Source organism: Embiotoca jacksoni, unplaced genomic scaffold (genome assembly GCF_022577435.1).
Source record: "Embiotoca jacksoni isolate LCO1_2020_lvr unplaced genomic scaffold, fEmbJac1.0.p SCAF_19, whole genome shotgun sequence".
Taxonomy (NCBI): domain Eukaryota; kingdom Metazoa; phylum Chordata; class Actinopteri; family Embiotocidae; genus Embiotoca; species Embiotoca jacksoni.
The window spans coordinates 8218385-8233026 of NW_027185329.1; the positions used below are offsets into that span (position 1 = coordinate 8218385).

The following is a 14642-nucleotide window of genomic DNA, read 5'->3' on the forward strand; positions in this document are numbered from 1 at the left end:
GGGGAGGGCGGCGCTGCTTCCCCCTCGTCAGGTCGTCAAAGCCGAACAACGGGAGAGTGAAGCGCGCCGCTTCCGGTTACCCCCCCCCTTCAAAATAAAAGTGCCCACGTGAACGCGCGTTTATGAACTGGAACTGGAAATGTAAAATCTTACCATTTTAAAATTTCATCAAAAGCTTCAAAACTTTACAAAAAACAAAAACTCACCACAGCAAGAAGTGCACAAAAAAAAGCAATTTTCTTTTGGACAGACCCGTTCGCTGAATATTAAAGTAATGTAGTTAAATAAACTAAAAAACAAGGTATAAAATAACAAATCAAATTAAATATGTACCACAGTAGGGTAAAATAACCCCGAGACATTCTTAAAACTATTATAAAATGTTATTTCAACTGGTTTCTTCTGAGTTTACTGCATTTTTTTTTAATTTCATCCCAGCTTTGTCTTGAAAAATATCATCTTTGCAAAGTCTGTTTTCATGTCACACCAACTAATGACCATTTATTATGATTTATTTTTTATTTCATAATGCCACGTTTCATTACAAAGCAATTGCAAAATGAGCAGGGGTGGAGCTAGCTGTGTAACGGACTGTAGTTTCAGTTTGAATGACATAAAATGGGAACTGAGCACTTTGAACATTCATTCATGCTCACATGCTCAGACCTTAAAACAGAATTTGATTAACTCTCATACACAAGATAGGAAAAGGCCTAAAGGCAATTTTGACCTGCAATTAACTAAATTAAGTGTTTAGTCCATTCAGTGTCTAAAAACAATCCAAAAAACACACTCTTCAGATATTGTGTATTTTGGGCATGTTTTTTTTCTGAAAAATGACAATTATTTAAAAAAGTTGTCAACAATTGTGTTTTTTCAGTTCAACATTAAGCTTGATTAAGTCATTAAATCAGCTCCAATTGCATTTACACCAGAAAAAAGGCATCCAAGAGTGCATTGGTAATTGTTCAGTTTTGTCATTAGCATGGGAATCTTGTTTTCCTCCAAATTCTCCACATCCTGAGCATGAAGGAAAATTCAGAGAAGAGTGAATCACGTGCAGAACCAGCACAGATCCTTCACGGTGGACATTCAGCTTTCTGTTGGAGTATTGTGATTAATTGCAATCTGTAAAGATTCCCTCGAAACACCTAAAGAGAAGACAAATAATCATAAATCCTTCCTTCAGTTTTTTTTATTAACACATATTAACATGTCCACTTAAAGGACTAGGTAGCAAATATGTTCTCTTCTGCATTCGACTGAACGCAAAAGGCCAATACCTGTACATTCACTAAGGCTCTGTCTTTAGGGAAAACACAGATTTCCATAAGGCAAACAATATCTAAAGGAATGCTTTTAAGTACTTTATCCAGCATGTCAATTTATTCTTCACTTCTTCCTGACAGTACAAAGATGCAAGCTTTAAGCATGATCTGCCGTGCTGTTCCGATTCATATTTTACAACCTAGATACACAGTAAAGGGAAAAGGCAAGTTTAAAATAAAATCAGTATAAAAATGTGTCGTTCTGGAGTTTTTTTTGTTTTCTGTGCAACACAGAGTAGGTTAGTATACCAGCAGGCAAAATTTGGAAAGTCACTGCTGCATCACTGAACCAAATCTGAACAAAGAAATCCAACAAAAGATGATTTCAGGTACCCGGAACATGTATGCAAATCCTAAAAAAAAAAATGAATATGTAAATAAATATCATACACGACAGCCACATTTCTGTATTAGCTGTAATGGTTCTTCCCCGCTTTTTTTTTTTTTTTTTTTTTTTTCTCCTTTTGGCTCAATCTGCTGTCATATCTGGCATCATGTCACTCCAACAGCAAACGAGAAAAATATTCAAATGTTTTAAAACTCATCTGTCAGTTTTTCATTCTACTAAAAGTCACTGAGGCAGGCATGCAACATGGGGACAGCAGTTCAAGAAGAGGCAATGATACATGTTTTTCACAGAACTAACAGCTGATAATTTGGTAATAACACTGGCAATGAGGAGAGCATTTATTTAAGCTTTAACGGCTAAATTTCCTTGTTCATGATGCGGAAGCTAATGCGAACGAAAACCACCCCAGCGGACGTATCATCGGATGTCTGCTCCGATTATTCAGCTTACAACTGTACGCTGTAAAAGGACAGCTGATTAGGTCACAGTTTTTGATACATAAAATGTAAATTAAAAAATACTGTACTGTCAACTGAACGTGACTGGATGCAGGAGGTTCGGTAAAGTCACATTCCACGAGACAGGAGATTAACTTAAAATGAATCCGTGTATGATCTCTCCCATTTAAAACATGGCGGGTATTGGAGCTGCTCTTCTGTTGGCTTCGTAAACTTACTCTGTACAGTTATTAAAACACTAATAACGAAAAAGGTCAGAAAATGCATAGCCTTTCCCCTCCGCCCTGTCCACACACAATGTTCACCCACTTAGAAAAACACTGATCAACACCCTCTGTGCTCCAACACGCGCACACGAGCAGGCAGCATATTTATTCCATTTCCACCTATGGTATGAAGCAGCAGCGCTGCTGCACGGCGAAGGCAAGTTACAACTTCCCAAATCAGACACTTGCCTTCAGTTTCAGTCTAGACAGACGTAGGGCAGTATGTTTAACCTGCTCTCATCTCCATGCGGGTCTAAGGAGATGCACTGTGTCCAGTCGTACCAGCTACCCTTTGTGTCGTAGCAACCGTTAACCCCAGACCAGTGTTGTGTGTTTAATCTGCTCAGGTCTTCATTGCTGACCTCCCTGCTAACTCCCGGTAGCTCCCTAGTTGGGACGTCTGAAGCCAACGCGTGTGTTTTCTTGGCATCTTTACACCTGTGTTCCTCCTTTTTCAAGAACTCTGTCATGAAAAAATGTGCGCCGGACGTGTGGGCACCCGATGATGACAGCACATTGCTTTGCTGGCTAAGGTACGACTTGATGATTTCGCTCCTCGACAGCTCTTTCCACTCTGTCTGCTGGAAGGGACTGGGAGGAACTGGTGGATTCTGCTTCGGCTGTTCAGACCACTGACCTGCCAGTCTGACCCCCCCCTCCTGGAGAGAGTCCTTCTGAAAGGAGGTTTTGATCTGTCCCGTTACGGGGTCAAAAGTCAGTCTCCTGTCTTTTAACCTGACTGGTTTAGTGCCGTCTTCTACAGTCTGTCCATCTAAATTTACCACATAATCCTTCGGCCTGTATTTTTGTCTTTTCCCTGTATTGCTTGCAGGACCCTCATCTTCCAAACTGACCGTGTCACTGCAGGGGGAGGCAGTTGAGTTGTGAAGTGAAGTATTGGGAGGCCTGCTTTGAGAGTCCAGATCTGCAGACCATGAACCATCAGTGTGAAAACCCTGAACGCAAACATTGAATGGCTGCGGAGACGGACCCAGCCCAGAGGTGTCCGCAGTCCCAGGCCTCGCACTGGGGCTAGAAATACTCTGTGCTTGGGGTGCAGTTTGTTTGATAACCGCTTCCTGCTTTGGACTCTGAGGACTGTGCAAGGAGCAGCGTGGGCTTCTGGGTCGATACTGCCCCCCAGAGGCGGCTTGCTCCTGTCTGGCTTGCTGCTGCAGAACTGATGCTTTAAGCAAAGAAGAAGTGCTAGGAGGCTTGCTGTATCCCGGGGCACTTGAATGAGGTTTTACAGCATTGACAGGGATTTTATTCGGCATGTCACCGTCCAAAGGCTCAGAAATCTCCCTGTCTAAAGGCTGGCGTGCACGAGCATCTGTAAAAATTTCAGAGACGCCACCAATGCCATTGGTTGGCAGCTGTTTCGAGTTCTGTATTTTATCATGAAGAGTCGTTTTGGATATCTTGGCTGGTAAGAGCTGTCCGTCCTTCTGGTCACCCTTGCGTTTCCTGTTGCTCGCCTTTTCCCGTCGTGGGGAGCAGTTGTTGAAATCATTTCTGTTCTTCAGCTCGGGACCTGTTTTACCTGATGGTGGGGTGGCAGCTGGAGCGCCGATGCAGGGATGAGCACCACCAATGGAAGACCATGATGCACCAGTGAGTCCTTTGGACAACACTTCACCCTTCCCTGGCTCAATTAGCTTCTGCCAATTTCGCAGGAGCTTCTTGGCCCTTTTTGCGAGGTCCTCGTTCTTGGTTTTTTTCCGGACATCGTTGATGAGCTTTCCAAGACGCGTTTCCTTTAAGAAGATACGATTGATGTTTAACAGCAGCTGCAGCTTGACTTCTGAGATGCAAGACTTCCACTACATTACATTTTGATTGCACGTCTTAATGAAACCTACCTCCAGTGCCTCTTTGGTGATAGGATATTTCTCCAAAAAAGAGATCACCTCCACAACGACCACCATGTTGCATATCTGCTGAAAATACACAATGGTTTGTAAATCACAATCCAGAGATATCATAGTTGTTGTCAGAATTACAATAACAGTGTCCACGTAGAGTTGTGTACACGGATGGTACCATTCAGAATCTTTTCAGTAAACACATCTGTTTTTGCAAATATGGCCCAACATTTAATTGGACAACTATGTAAAGGTTCAATAGAGGGAGAAAGAGAGGCTAATAAAAGGACAAGACATCATTTGAATACACTCTCAAATCTGCACCTGCATGTCTGAAAATGATGGTTTCAGGCTCAATGTGACAAACTGAGAGTTGATGCAAATGTGCCATTTTAATACCACAAGAACACAGAAGAATACTATTGTCCTTAATTTGTGTGTTGACTTTTAATGCAATACAGGCAATTTGTGTGCTTATTAACAGGACAAGATTTAAATTGCATTGTTTGTAGAGTTGTTTGCCTCTGCGTACAAGATTACACATGCAACATCCAGGAATAAAGATTTCATCTGTTTAAACCTTCTGACAAAGGATGACAGTGATGTATTGCAGAAGTTAACTTGCATTTCCTAACGTAAGCAAATATCATCTCTGGCTTTAGCAAGAAGCTGGTGGTTTATTCAATACTTGGCAATGCCACTTGTGCAGAATAACTATAATATCAGTGTTACACTTCTGTAATGGATCTTTCCAGTGCTGTAACACACGATGGTAGTGTCATCACTCATGTTAAGTAAAGGCAAGGGATGCAGTGTAAAAGATCTTTGGGGAAAAATGCCCAAAGAAATCTCAGCATGCTCCTGAAAGCTGTGTAAAAAAAAATAAATAATAATAATTCAACATGAAGCAGTCTTTTCATTTCATTTGAAACCTCTTCGCCACTGGGGCACACTTTGCCTACAGTTTTTCCATTTGCTACCTGGTAGCTCAGTTGAGCAAGTCTCCACTCCCGAAGGCACTTAAATGTACACAAATAAGGTAACTTGACGACACCGACATCAGCCAACAGCACCCAGTTAGCCCGGGGCTCCGGTATCCCTGGTAGTAGTTACTTTTGCTGGCGAGACTTGTTAGCCAGCTAATTAGCAGGCAAACAATAATAAGTCGGCTCGACTTGCTCGACCCCTCCGTGACAACCTGAGGCCGGCTCGGCTTTATTGTCTCACGCTCTCCACCCGCGTCGTTCCCTCTTAAAACACTGGCGGGCGTACTCACATTGCTCTGGCCGTCGATGGCCTGCAGCAGCCGGTCTCTCATCACCTGCGGAGTGGCTGGAGCGGCTGGGGCGGCTGTCATCGCCTGGCAGTGTCGCGGGTCGGGACGGACTCAAGACAGCAAGAATCCCCCGAAGAGGCGGCGGTGGCGAACCGGCCGACACTCACAGGCCCGACGGAAGATCTTCTGTTGGAGCGGGCATCATGTTTTATGATGCTTTTATCTTTGTTTTCTTTCGTCGCCCGTCAAGTACCTTGTTAATGTGGACGACGAGGACAGAAAAACCCTCTCCGGGAATCGGCTACCCCCCCCTCGGCTGGTAGCCTCCTCCTCCTCGGCCTTTTCATCGGGTTTTTTTTTTTTTTTTTTTTTTCGTCAAGCGCTCGCGAAGAGCATGATGGGAGACTTTTACGCAACCGGCGTCGGTTTGCGTCAATTCCGCGTGCCGCTCACGAGATGTCAATAATTAATACTACAAACCATTCAACACTTTACAAACCCCAGATCCATGAACGGGCTACTGTTAGTTCTGGTAAACTGTTTAATTGTCTGAAATGCTGAACTTTCTTTTGCCCTTGGCAGATACATTTAATATTAATGGTGTTGTTCTCACGAGATTTGCAACAAAGTTTGTTTAAAAATAGAAGAAAAAAAAAACCTGTCAATTTAATACAAAGTTCCGCAAGTTCTTTTCCCCTAAAATGGTTTGCATTTCAAACCATTTAAGAATAAGGAGAATAAGCACAAGGTTATCCAATGCCGTGATGGGGGCAAAACAAAGAAGGTTTGGGCCAAACTTGGACTGGGGGCCCCAGATTTGGCTGCTCTGAATTGAATTAATACCAAAATTACCACCATGGTTGTATGCCTCCGCCGCCTACAATCAAATCGGAGTTCAAATCAGCTTTCTCGAGCCATCTTAGACAAAGAAAGCCTGGTTATGTTGAACTTGCTCATAGTTGCTGGAGTTTTGGAAGTGAAATGTTGTCCCATTTTTTTTTTTTTTTTTTTTTACCCGATATAGAATTTTAGCTTCTCAACATTTCGGGGTTTCCGTTGTTGTATTTTTTTTTACTCATGATTCGCTAAATGTTTTTAATGGGTGACAGGTCGGGACTGCAGGCAGGCCAGTTTATCAACCGGACTCGTCTACTACAGAGCCATGCTGTTGTGATACGTGCAGAATGCGGTTTGACATTGTTTTGCGGAAATAAGTAAGGCCTTTCCTGACGTTGTCTGGTTGGCAGCATATGCTACTCCAAAACCTGCATATATCCTTCAGCATTAATGGTTCCTTCACAAATATGCAAGCTACCCATACCATGTGCACTAATGCACCCCCATACCATCATGGATGCTGGCTTTTGAACTGTGCGCTGATAACAAGCTCCTCTCTTTAGCCCGGAGAATGCAGCATCCATGACTTCTGAAAAAGAATCTCAAATTTTGATTCGTTAGATCTCCTGTGGAATTTCAACACAAGGTTTTCCAAAATACTTTGTTGGAAAAAAAACATTTAAATTCAAACTCATGATTATTACATTAAATCAGAGAGCGCCAACACCCTGCTCTCTCAAGTATAGTGATGATTTATAACCACCCCAAAATATTCTCAGAATTACATGAACTTTTCGCCAACTTATGAGTAACAGTATTTTTAAACATGTAACATTTTGTTTCACAGTCAACCTGGCTTTAGCGAGATGTGACAGCAGATTAAAAATAACCACAATAGAAATACATTCAAACATATATATTGTTTTTTAAATTTTATTTTATTGATTTTTGGACGGTGGGAGGAAACCGGAGTACCAGGAGAAAACCCACAAATGCGCAGGGGGAGCAAATCCACACAGAAAGGCTCCAGCCGAGGTTTCGGACGCGATACTTCTTGCTGAGGCCACAGTTTATTTACCTCTGTGATAAAATACTTCAATTTTTCAAGGTGGAATTTTTTTTTTTGTTGCCAATTAACCTAAAATGGAGGTGTTTGGACGGTGGGAGGAAACCGGAGTACCCGGAGAAAACCCGCGAATGCACAGGGAGAGCAAATCCACACAGAAAGGCTCCGGCCGAGGTTTCGGACGCGATACTTCTTGCTGAGGCCACAGTTTATTTACCTCTGTGATAAAATACTTCAATTTGTCAAGGTGGAATTTTTTTTTTTGTTGCCAATTAACCTAAAATGGAGGTGTTTGGACGGTGGGAGGAAACCGGAGTACCCGGAGAAAACCCGCGAATGCACAGGGAGAGCAAATCCACACAGAAAGGCTCCAGCCGAGGTTTCGGACGCGATACTTCTTGCTGAGGCCACAGTTTATTTACCTCTGTGATAAAATACTTCAATTTTTCAAGGTGGAATTTTTTTTTTGTTGCCAATTAACCTAAGATGGAGGTGTTTGGACGGTGGGAGGAAACCGGAGTACCCGGAGAAAACCCATGTAAGCACAGGGAGATTTAAAGTTAATTCAGTCACTCGCTGAAGCAGTAGAGAAATGACTGAAAACCTTTTCCCACAGCTGAAAAGAACCTGGAAACTGTGGACTTCTTTTTGGCTGGCCGGACAATCAAAGGCAGATGGCTTCTCAGAGACTTCACAACAGCATCATTAAAATATGCATCTGATGCCATTGCAGACTCCAGCAGTTTTTCTGGAGATCCAAACTCCTTACAAAGGTCATTAAATATGGCCTTGCTGATTGTTTCCTTGTCATCGTTAATGTTGCCAGGAGAGTCCTTGACGCTTTCCTCTGGGGATTTGAAGAGCATTTGTATTAATAGAGCATCAATGAGGTCGTTGATCATTTTCACAGTTGCAGGAGACGGACTACCAGCTGACGGTGGCGATGCATCTTCTTTTGGTTTCTCCTTACATACAGCTACATTAAAAAGATGAACAGGAGTTGAGCAAGATTGTGTGTTCGACTTCTTGAAGATGACTCTACGGGACTCTGTCCTGATGATGGCATCTCCTTTTGGTTCCTTTTTGGGTACAGCAACGTTAAAAAGATGAACAGGAGTTGGGCAAGATTGTGTGTTCGACTTCTTGAAGATGACTCTAGGGGACTCTGTCCTGATAATGGCATCTCCTTTTGCCTTTTTGGATACAGCAACGTTAAAAAGATGAACAGGAGTTGGGCAAGATTGTGTGTTCGACTTCTTGAAGATGACTCTAGGGGACTGTGTCCTGATAATGGCATCTCCTTTTGCCTTTTTGGGTACAGCAACGTCAGAAAGATGAACAGGAGTTGGGCAAGATTGTGTGTTCGACTTCTTGAAGATGACTCTAGGGGACTGTGTCCTGATGATGGCATCTCCTTTTATTTCCTTTTTGGATTCAGCAACGTTAAAAAGATGAACAGGAGTTGGGAAAGATTGTGTGTTCAACTTCTTGAAGATGACTCCAGGGGACTCTGTCCTGATGACGGTGACTTCCTCTGGTTCCTCGTATTCAGCATTATTCAAATCTGATACAGGAGACCAAGAGAGATTTGTTAACTCCTCGTCGGTTTCGGAGGAGTCTAAATAGTCTTCTTCTGAAGAAAGTATTGTTTGAAGTATTTTTTCGATTTCCATTACTGCACCAGACAGTTTCTCAATGTGACTCGTTTTATCCGTCTGCTCCATCTCAATCCAAAGGAGCACCTGCTGCAGGAACTTTCCCACTGCGTCCTCTGTCATGGTGTACACGACTTCAGGAGAAAGGTCAAACTGAGTGCTGCGAGCCTTCCTCTTTATAAGGATGACTGAGTCAGAAAGACACTTTCTCATTTTAGGAACAGGAAGTAGATATCTGAGACCAGGCATCAGATGATCGTACATTTTATCGGTAAGTTCCTGTGAAAACGTCCTAATTTGGCCGCTGCTCTTGCTTTCCAGTATTTTGCTGACGTAATCCGCAGGTTGATCCAGCAGTTTTAGGTGATCAAACAACCTGTCCACATCAGGTTTGATGGTGTGAAAATCAAACGTGGAGGATTTAAGTTTGCTCATCGGTGTCAGTGTCGGCATGTCGAACAGACTGCAAGCTTTGGACTTGGGAGTCTCTGGAACACATCCTGGCAGACAATCTTCAGAAATTTCCTCGATAAACTTAGATGATCCTAAACCCTGTTTGAGGTTCAACAGGAAATTTGTTTCTCTTGTCTCTAATGCCGTCTCCAGCTCTGTCTTCATTTTTTCAAATTGATTTTGGGCAAACTTGAAAAAGTCGTTTTTACAAACTGTTTTGTTGGTGTCTCCTGAAGCTACAGACTGTGAGCTGAAAAAGTTTTTCAGCTTATTAACTATCGGCATCCATCTAAAGTGAGGTCTACTTCTCCCATCAGATTCCGCAAGATCTGCAGAGTCACAGTAAGGCAGGTCACTAATTACAGTGTTGACAATGTCAGATGCTACCTGACAAGCCTCAAAGGACTCAGACAGGAGAAAAGCCCCTTCTGTAATGTCCGGTGACTCTCCAGAATATTTGAGGAGAATTTCACCCACAGCTTTTATTGCTGAGTGCACAGAGATCTGAGACTCGGTGCTCTGATTTGTTTTTGGCCGCCGCCACCCTATGCACTTGAATTTCAGTTTACCGACATACATTCGAAGACATGTGGTAGCGTGAAACACCATGCGATTCATAGATTTGATGTCGGACGTGGAGCCACTGACGTGAATGGCTGAATTAAAGGGCCAGGCATGGCTGTCTATGGCGTAAGATAGGACGGCATTTACCTTGTGTGAAACTTCCTTCTCAACCAGTGCTGTCAGCGCTACAGCACTCTCACATTTCTCTTCTGGGACATGGAGAGCAACAGCAAAGCTGGAAGAAAGAGAACCTCCCAGGGATACGGTGAGACTCTTCATAGGTACGTCAGTCTTAGACTTGCTACAAATCATACTCTCATGAAACATTGGAAGGACAATGTTCAGGGTGTCTGTGGAGAAAGTGTGTATGATATCAGTGATCATATCAGCCAGTGTGGTGGCTGTGTCCGACTCGCAGTTCCCTGTAGTTAGCATGCCCCATTGTGCTTCAGAGATTCTTTCCAAATGTTTGTTGACAATGGGCTGCAGGTTCTTCCAGGAGATAAGGGTGGAGTCAACGGCCAACTGGATTTGCTCCATCACAGACATTTTTCCTTTCTTTCGTGGGGTTGATTTTCTTCTTGAACTTCTGTAAATGCTCTGAGTGTCTTAATTGTTACTGTGGTTGTGTTTTACTGTCAAGAATGAAAACTGAATGTCTCCAAGATTCTATCTATGCTATTCGAGACTTATGACATCACAGATGAAGACATTCCATAGAGCCACACCCACACAAAGCCACGCCCACACTATAAAGTAAACACGCCCCCATTAGCCACGCCTCCTTACAAACCCTACATTAGGCCACGCCCACACACCCAGCCACACCTTTTTTTTTTTTCAATTCTAATTCAAATTTTCAGATGTTCAAATTGAATCAAAATCCATTTACTCATCAATAAAGTGTTAAGTGTGAAGCTATTAGGCCATTGGGCAATCTTTCATTGGTGCCAGCTTTGCCTTAGTTTTATGATTTTTTTTTTTGTTTTTGTTGACAATACAAGACAATCAGGTAATGCAGTCAATTCAATCTAAACGTTACAATGTGTAAAATGCTATTGAATTTAATTTGAATTTCTTATTCGAGAAACAGGTCAAATTATATTGTGTTCCAGAGAACTCGTCCTCCTCCTTCTCCTCTGACTCTCTGTGTAAGTGGACTCACTGGCAGTTGTCTTTCTGCAGTTCTGACTCGCTGATCCGCCTCCACTGCAAAGTTTCTACCTGGAGTTTGGCCTCAATCTGCTCACGTTTGTCTGTGTTCGTTTTAAGATTTCCTCTTGTGTCAGGAAACTTTCACACTTCTGTAAAAAAAAATTTTTTTTCTTTGATTTTGATTTTATACACTTTACTAATCCCCGAGGGGAAATTTCTTAAAATATTCAAATTAAATTTCGACCACTAAGTAAATTGTGGCAGATTAAGTCCTCGTCACTGCTCTGTGAATACATGTGAATCACTTGTTAAAGATCACTGATAAACTTTGCTTATGAATACATGTTTTTTTCCTTTGTTGAATACTGTTGACACTATAGTAATATATAGTCCCAGTACTTGTTGTTTTATGAGCTGGAAGAATCTTTTCAGTCTGACGTGAGTTTCTCTTCTGTATTCTTGACTGAATTTGCAAACTGTATGTTTGAATGATGAATGAGTCTTTTTCTTTATTTTATGTAAGAGAAAGAAAAGATTTACAGGCTGCTTTCTTTCATGTGCCGGTAAAACTGCTCTTGTATAAGCCTGTGAAACATGTCCATGTCTGTCAGCAAATAAATATTATTATTGCTTAATTTTAATGATCAATTTTCTCTTTTAAAGTTTATTAATAGAATTTTTCTGGTATTAAATCTGACAAGAAATATCACAATAAAGAAATATATTGACCTCTTGTGGTCACTGTGACAAACTGTAACACATTACAGGGTTAAAGACTCAAGTGATCTTTGAGTTATTACTCTGGACAAGTTTTGAAATTCAAACCTCTCAAATATCTGCCTCCTTCCTAATAGCCTGCATAAAAGTTAGATGTTAATGCTGAAAACATTCAGACAAAACCAAGAGGCTGTAGTGAGGCTGCACTGATGAACAGCAGTACGGGCTAAATGTTGCGTCAGCATACTACCACCTTTATATAAAGTCACTGATGACCACGCTCACGATGACAAGCCGAGCATGATCTGCTAACTGGGTAGCGTTTTCTTTTTGGCACTGAATACAAAGATCAAACACACCAAAGGTGAAAAGGGTTCAAAGTTATTCCAGTCAGAGGAGGACATTAAAGTGTACACCAACTCCATCACAACCCACTGACCAGTTGAAATACTTCAGTACTTAAGTTATGTTTATGAACAATGTTATCTCATCAACAGGAAGCACAAAAGGAGCAGACAGCATTTACAGCTGAACAGTTAAATGTCTGAAACCACTTTTTATTCATTCTCAGAAGCAGTTTGATTGAATGTTGATATTAAAAATACATGACACTGTATAGTGGTACGTTAAATGTTTCATACTATATAAAGTTAGTACTTCGTATAGATTGATCCACTTATTAAGGTCAGAGGTGGATCGTTGTGTCCCTACTGTCAACAGAGTCAGGTAACAAACTTTTAATACACAACTTTCTATTTTTTGTTATTAAGAATTATGACATTTAAAACAGTGTATATACATTTACTTACAGCACATATTCCCCAGAATAAAAGAAAATGAGATTGGTTTTGATTAAGAGGCTACCCACAACACTCGTACCAGCTGACGAGTAAAACTGGAGGCGTTTGTCCCGTTTCTCACTGACAAACGAGACGTAGAGTTCATACAGAGACAAACGTCATTGACTCCTCTGTTGAATCCATCTGAATTGACGGTTGTGCAGGTAAAAGGAATAAAAGGATGAGTCTGGTGTTTCTTTAACGAGCACGCAGACTGCTGCAGAAAACGGCTCATGATCCATTATGAAGCACAAACCAACACGTATCCAGCAAAGACAGTACAGTTACAACGTAACTGAAATACTACTTCCGAAGGAGAAAATAAATATATGAAGTCTGCACTGATAGAAATATATTAATGAAACCGGGACAGTAAACAAAAAGGATGCATACTAACAATTAAAAGGCCCAAACAGAACAGACAGTTCACATCAAGTTGACGTTGATCTCATCTGTTGTAACAAGTCAGCATCCCGGTGGAAGTCCAGCTGATGCAAACGTTGATCACGATCCAAACAATCTGCGTGGATTGAAGACATTCAGCTGGTTAGAAAAGCATCAAGTTCACAGCTCTTTTTCTTTGTAAACTCTATTTTGGAAAAATGTCAAACTGCAGCAGAGCTGCAGGACGAGACGGGATGAAGAAATGTGAGGTGGAGCTGACTTTTTTTGATGTGCTGGTAATTAAGTTTTCCACAACGATGGAGCTTTGTGACACAGAGGAAGCTTTCTGAAAATCAAGTCTTCAGCCACACAAGCAAACACGTGTTAGTGGGATGGACTCGTCGTTGGTTTCAACTCTTCGTGGTATTTACTAACATCAAGAGATGTCAACACACCGAGTCAGAAACTGTCAAAACTTAAGGTTTGTTCAATGGTATTGACGAACAAAGTCTCACTCACAGGACCATGCAGAACATGATGAAGATGTTCCACAGAGCGATGAAGATCCGGAAGTAGCGCAGGCTGAGCAGAAACTCTCTGATGTTGTCACCTGAAAGACACACCGGTTATTTGAAAACGACACACACACCGGTTTCCTCTTGTTCGATCTTTTTTTTTTTGCAACGCGCACCTGTTGTCGGTGCTCTGGACTCATCTCCAAATCCCTGCGCCGCCTTCTTTTTGCTGCAAAAAAACAAAACATCCACAGTTAACCTCCATCTTACTGCTCCGTTACACGGGTCGAGTTCAAAGTAGGAAACGTACTCACAGCTTGAAATTCAGCACAGCCCCTGCGTTCACCAGCAAAGTTCTGCAGAGAGAGAGTACACGTGTTTGTTGACAGGTAATCGTTGTGTTTACCTGCCGTGCTAACGTCGTTAGCTGCTGAGCTGGCGTTAGCAACAGAGCTAGTTAGCGTGACACGTTGTGCCGTTGCACCGCCATAAAACAAAACAAAAACAGTTTGCTTGATTTCTGGACAACCCGCACGCAGAACACGTCAGCTAAATAAAATGCGTTTCTCTGTCAAATGTGTAACAAACTGAATAAATTACCCGAATATCAACAGATCAGCGATCATCTTCACATCACAGTCGCCCCACTTCCGTGTTTGGCAACGCAATCAAGAATGTGACCAATGGGAGACCAGTGACCCGACAAATCGGAAGAGGGTTTTCGTGCCCTGAGTTTTGACTGCAAGTTACAACATTCCCGAATAAAGCACGACTGTGACGGATCCGGTTCATTTAATGGATGGACAAAAAAAAAAAAAAAAGAAGAAAAGTCCCACCAAATTGCTGGTCTGTCTTACCATCTTTGTTCTCTTTTAATAATGTTTCCAAAAGCGAGCATACGAATACCCATTAAAA

The 14642-nt window shown here is 41.9% G+C and overlaps 2 protein-coding genes across 3 annotated transcripts; both read right to left on the reverse strand.

Annotated features, from left to right (window-relative positions):
• Window positions 1–519: 519 nt before the first annotated feature.
• LOC138200562 (mediator of RNA polymerase II transcription subunit 26-like) lies at window positions 520–5883 on the reverse strand. 2 transcript variants are annotated; one of them, XM_069153347.1, is made up of 3 exons: window positions 5543–5883; window positions 4264–4338; window positions 520–4158 (listed from the first exon to the last, which is right to left on the reverse strand). In XM_069153347.1, the coding sequence occupies exons 1-3, from the start codon at window positions 5621–5623 to the stop codon at window positions 2599–2601; spliced, it is 1716 nt and encodes a 571-aa protein (XP_069009448.1). In that variant the 5' UTR covers window positions 5624–5883; the 3' UTR covers window positions 520–2598. The 2 variants fall into 2 exon arrangements, with proteins under 2 accessions (XP_069009448.1, XP_069009447.1); XM_069153346.1 differs by having other exon boundaries at window positions 4264–4341.
• A 6637-nt stretch (window positions 5884–12520) lies between these two features.
• smim7 (small integral membrane protein 7) lies at window positions 12521–14418 on the reverse strand. Its single transcript, XM_069153348.1, has 5 exons — window positions 14328–14418; window positions 14042–14083; window positions 13904–13956; window positions 13732–13822; window positions 12521–13348 (listed from the first exon to the last, which is right to left on the reverse strand). The coding sequence occupies exons 1-5, from the start codon at window positions 14351–14353 to the stop codon at window positions 13333–13335; spliced, it is 228 nt and encodes a 75-aa protein (XP_069009449.1). The 5' UTR covers window positions 14354–14418; the 3' UTR covers window positions 12521–13332.
• Window positions 14419–14642: the final 224 nt, after the last annotated feature.

What these genes read in the sequence shown, in the direction of transcription:
- LOC138200562 (XM_069153346.1), bottom strand. Translation starts at nt 5,623, where the DNA reads ATGACAGCCGCCCCAGCCGCTCCAGCCACTCCGCAGGTGATGAGAGAC. An exon ending in CCATCGACGGCCAGAGCAAT is followed by an intron (nt 4,342 to 5,542) that starts GTGAGTACGCCC and finishes GTGTATTTTCAG; the next exon opens with CAGATATGCAACATGGTGGT. An exon ending in TCACCAAAGAGGCACTGGAG is followed by an intron (nt 4,159 to 4,263) that starts GTAGGTTTCATT and finishes ATCTTCTTAAAG; the next exon opens with GAAACGCGTCTTGGAAAGCT.
- smim7 (XM_069153348.1), bottom strand. Translation starts at nt 14,353, where the DNA reads ATGATCGCTGATCTGTTGATATTCGG. An exon ending in GCTGTGCTGAATTTCAAGCT is followed by an intron (nt 13,957 to 14,041) that starts GTGAGTACGTTT and finishes GTTTTTTTGCAG; the next exon opens with CAAAAAGAAGGCGGCGCAGG. An exon ending in GTCCAGAGCACCGACAACAG is followed by an intron (nt 13,823 to 13,903) that starts GTGCGCGTTGCA and finishes TGTGTCTTTCAG; the next exon opens with GTGACAACATCAGAGAGTTT.